Genomic DNA, 4,838 nt, shown 5'->3' with positions numbered 1-4,838 from the left:
TAAAAACGCAAAAAACAGTAATAAAAACAATCAAGAACAGAGAGGACAATCTCTGTTTCAATACCAAATCCACAGCTTCATGCATTCTATCCATCTCTTCTCAATAAAATCACTTGCTTCCTTCAAACCCTTAAAAAACCAAGTAATTAAACAAATCATGTTAAAACAAAATCACAGAAAAAAAAATGATGAAAAGAGAGAGAGACTCAAAAACAGAGTAATGTGTTTTGCTTTTCACCTTTTAATTTGAGAAATTCTTTGTTTGTAGAGAGAGCAGGAGAGAATAGTTTTAACCTCTCTCTCTCTAGAATCTATAAGCGGCAGCTTCTTTAAGTGCAAGATTTCTTTTTATGTGTCTGTATGTTCTCTCTTTCCTTCATTTTTATAATTTTTTTTATTTTTATTTGTCTAGTTCAGTACGTAAGTAGTTTGATGTTGATAAATTGTTAGCATGTTCTGTCTTTTCCTTTTATTTTGTTTAAGTAAAGTATCTCTACATGGCAAGGCCGGCTTTTTTGCCCTGAAGCCACTGCAATAAGGAATTATTTGTGATGCAGCGGGTGCACTGTGGATTCAGTTCTGATATTTGTGATGGCTTTTTATATATATATTATTGTGATAAGTAGTTATTAGATAAAAAAAAAAAACATGTAAGTTAATGTTAACTCTACATAAAACGCATGCGATCCGATTCGGTAATAAGCTTAACTGGTATAATCTTTTGGGATGACATAAAAAGCCTAAAGTTCAAACTCTATTCATGTAGGTGAGGAAGAAACTAAACTATCGTTAAACCTATAAAAATAGACAATCTACTAGAAAATATGCACTTGAAGTCACTACCCATTCTAAAGAGTTAAAAAGCTTTACGTGAGATTGTAGTTAGAAGTTCAGCAATTCATGAGGTTATTAGAGGCTATATAAAGTTATGTGAAGATTGTGCAGGGGTAGCAAAACGGATAAAAAAATCAAATTTAAATAGAATTATAAATGAATTGAGTCAACATTGTACTGATTTAAATTCGATTTATTTATTAAACAAATTGAAATTACTACTAAAAAAATGACATTCACTGATACTAAGTTCCTAAGATTAAATAAAAAAAATATCAATATTTGATGACCTAAGCAACTTTTAATGTGTTTTGCATATTAGTGCCGGTGGTTATTGATAATACAGTATCATAAACTTTTACTGATACTAGATATATATTTTTAATTTTTCTTATTCTTATTCTAAACGACGTAGTTTTACTTTTAAAATTAGGGTATCTTAAATTCAACAATTGTGAAAATATTTGGCCCTTAACGAAAGTACTGTTCCCTCTTCATCTTCCCTCTCTCCTAAATCCTTCCCACTCATTTCAAGAAACCCTAAATTGAAACAAAACAAATCACCCAGCCTTTTCAGTCTTAACAAAACAATTACTCTCAGTCTCCCAACAAAATAAAATCATCCTCCTCCTCACCAACATTTCCATTTCCTGCTTTTCTCTAGTTTTACTTTATGAAGCGTATGGGTCTTCATTCTTCGGTCACCACCGAAGAAAACCAAAGGATGAAAAAAGTCAAACAAGATGAGGAGGAATAAGAAAGAGGAAGAGCAAGTCAAAGAAACTGGCTTCACAAATCTAGATGAGAACTCCCTGTTCGAGGTGTTGAAACACGCAGACACCAGGACTTTGTTGCGGGCGGCTTACGTCAACAAGCTATGGCACAAGGCACTCAAAATGAGCACCTTTGGGAGTTAATTTGCACCCACCACTTCGCTAACATTGGGTGCATTACCCAACAGCTCAGATCTGTTGTCCTGGCTCTCGGTTGCTTCCGTCGCCTTCACTCCCTCTATCTCGGCGGCTCCCATCGCTTTCCCTCTCTGCCGTTCTTTCTCTCACAGTCGAAACCAAAACTCAAATCCCTAACTCCCCAGCCACAAAACATCTCATTTGCCTCAAAACAAAACAAAATCCATCCGTACTCCTTCTCTCTGATTATTCGAAAGCTAGAAGCACCCTAAATAGTTCTCTCTAAAAAGCCATTCACCCAAACCCTAACCTCACTAATAAATTTTTTATTGATAGTGATTTTTTCAATTAATTAAGATATGGGTTCATTGGCAGAGAAACAAAGGTTAGTGTTTGCTCCATTTCTTTCATCGATTTTCTTTCTCTTTTTGAATTTTTTCTAATTTTCTCTTAATTTCGACTGTGATTTTATTGTTTCTATAGCTGTAGTTTGATTAATTTTGATAAATTTTGCTTAATTTGATGGAAATCATGATTTATTACATGTCTGCTTGAGATAAGCCGGTTAGTAATTTTTTTTAAAAAAATAATTATATGTAATATCTGTTTTGATTCGCATATCGCAAACATGATGTTATTGTCTACTAACTAATTATAGCCTTCGATTTACATTCACTTAAATAGGATATGATTATGTATCCTTTTTTTTTTTTTTGGTTTGCTGTTTGCTGATTGTGTTATTTATAGTGTTGTTATTGGCGGTTTGAGGTAACTAACATAACTGCTTAAATCAGGAAACATATTTGTTTGTGGATGAGTTTCAATTTCTAAAGCATAAATCAGGATATAATATAAGCAACAGGAAACATATTTGTTTTTCTTATCCTATATTTAGAGTTGAGGGGTGTAGCTACCTGTCAGCTGGTGTTACATTTTGGTGTGAATGTTTAGGCATGAATTGGCAGAAGAATGTTATAATGATGATGATGCAATGTTATCTATCTTTCAGTTATGGAAGGGTGTAATGGAGGAGTTAAAAATTCATTATTTATTTGCAAAGTATAGTTTTGAGTCTTGTCCAGTTAGGCCTTTTTGTTGAAAGTATGAAACTTGTCGAATGTGTATGGCACCGTATTATCTATTTGTAATGCATTTACTTTAGTTTCTAGTAACTTAATTGTCATTTTTTTAATGCAGGTAGTAGCAACAACCACAATCTTGACTTAAGCCTTGGGATTTCTCAGTGTTCCAGTGCAAATGGTCTTATTCATCACATGGGTAATTTTTAAAAACCTCCCCTGAGGTTTGAGGCTGTTGCAAATAGATGGCGAAAATCATTTTATTTGTAAAAAACCCCTTACATTTTTGCTCCGTTTACTTACCGTTTGGGTAGGTGGGGGTATTATTGACATTTCAAAATATTACCAAATACTTTATAATTTTGTTGCCTAAGATGACTTGTCATTTAGATTTATGCTGCAGAAAGTTAAATCTAACCGTTGGATTCAATTTAAATGAATCTAACGGTTTAGAGTTTAATAATTATTAAAATAAAGAAATTATGAAGTAAAAATCAGAAAAAGAAAGGAATCGTTTGTAAAGGTAACATGTATCCCTTACTGTTATTCTAAATCCCTAATTGTTTGGCAGAAACCGTGAAGCAAAAAAGAAAAAAAATGAAGAGGAGGACGATAACTAGCTTCTGTTAAAGAGAGGGATTTGGCTTTTCCGGACAACGAAGTATTTGGGTTGATTTGCTGCTGTTTCAAGCTCAAATTTTTTGATAAATTTTTCTGCTGGGCTGCTATAGGAAATCTTGTACGCATGAGTTTGCCGAGGAAAAGGAAAGTGAAGGAAAATATGACGGCAAGAGAAAGGAAATGGAACATGAGAGGCAGCTGGGATTGAACCTGCAAAGATTGAAGAGCGATTTCAATGGTCGATGGTAAGCAAAAGAGATGGTCCAGAGAAGATTGGAACATCCGATAAAATTGGAACGATACAGAGAAGATTAGCATGGCCCCTGCGCAAGGATGACACGCACAAATCGAGAAATGGTCCACATTTTTTGGAGAAATTGCGAGAAATTAAGAAACGAGGGAGAGATAAAGTAAAAGAGATGGGAAAGCAGCCGGTGAGAATGAAGGCGGTGGTGTACGCACTGTCGCCATTTCAACAAAAGATTATGTCGGGGCTTTGGAAGGATTTGACGGGTAAGATCCATCACAAGGTCGCCGATAATTGGATTAGCACTATCCTTTTGCTCGGTCCTCTCGTCGGTACCTACGCGTATGTCCAAAATTACCAGGAGAAGGAGAAGTTGGCACACAGGTATTGAAGCAAGCTGATGTGCCTCTATTTTTTCAGAAGCTTAAGGTTCTTGTGAATTAGCTACAACTCTTGTTGAAGTTGTGAAACATAATTGAAATTGCTATGTAGTTGAGACTATAGTGGTTTTGATTTGTGGGTTTTGTTGATGGATTGAGAACTATTGTCAAAATTCTGAGCAATATTTTCTCTTTCTTTTGATGAAATAAATTTGATGCATGGGTTGCTTAAAAAAAAAAAAGGCTATCATTATCATTGTCCAATCTAGGTTTTGCTGATCCGCAGCCGGTGCTTGTTGTGGTGGTAATACTGGTGGGGTAGTTTTGGGTAAGAGTTGGAAGATTTTTGTGAATATTGAGTAAACGAAGCCTTGAAACGATTTACAACGTCCCTTATTATTTAGGTTAGGACTATGTAAGTATATATGCTTCCTACTTTGTGTATGAGTAACGAGACATTAAGACGGTGAGATTAGCGATGTATTTAAACTAACAAACTTGTCATTGTACGGAGACTTCATGCAAGACGCCAACTTAAAAACTATAACCTTTCTGATTCTGGGAAAGTAAGTGTAATAAATAATTTGAAGAGAAAAGCAGAAAATGAGGATTAGGGGTAATATTGTCTTTTTAAAATCAACAGTTAGTCAATAAAAATTTTAACTGACGGTAGAGAGCTTTTAACAAATAAAATGATTTTTGCTATCTATTTACAACAGCCTCAAACTTCAAGAGAGGTTATTAAAAATTACCCTTCATCACATTC

General features: G+C 34.5%; 1 protein-coding gene and 1 pseudogene across 1 annotated transcript; both read left to right on the top strand.

Annotated features, from left to right (window-relative positions):
• The first annotated feature begins 1,313 nt into the window (after positions 1-1,313).
• Positions 1,314-4,279, top strand: LOC18039229 (cytochrome b-c1 complex subunit 8). Its single transcript, XM_024181928.1, has 3 exons — positions 1,314-2,130; positions 2,943-3,023; positions 3,396-4,279. Exon 3 carries the CDS (start codon positions 3,688-3,690, stop codon positions 4,081-4,083), a length of 396 nt encoding a protein of 131 aa, XP_024037696.1. The 5' UTR covers positions 1,314-2,130; positions 2,943-3,023; positions 3,396-3,687; the 3' UTR covers positions 4,084-4,279.
• Positions 3,706-3,814, top strand: LOC112097538 (annotated as a pseudogene).
• Positions 4,280-4,838: the final 559 nt, after the last annotated feature.

This window comes from Citrus clementina, unplaced genomic scaffold, assembly GCF_000493195.1.
Source record: "Citrus clementina cultivar Clemenules unplaced genomic scaffold, Citrus_clementina_v1.0 scaffold_6, whole genome shotgun sequence".
In the NCBI taxonomy this organism is placed as follows: domain Eukaryota; kingdom Viridiplantae; phylum Streptophyta; class Magnoliopsida; order Sapindales; family Rutaceae; genus Citrus; species Citrus x clementina.
Note: the sequence above shows the minus strand (reverse complement) of the source record. Positions and strands in the feature narration are given on the sequence as shown.

Coding starts and splice junctions, on each gene's coding strand:
- LOC18039229 (XM_024181928.1), top strand. CDS start 3,688: ATGGTAAGCAAAAGAGATGGTCCAGAGAAGATTGGAACATCCGATAAA.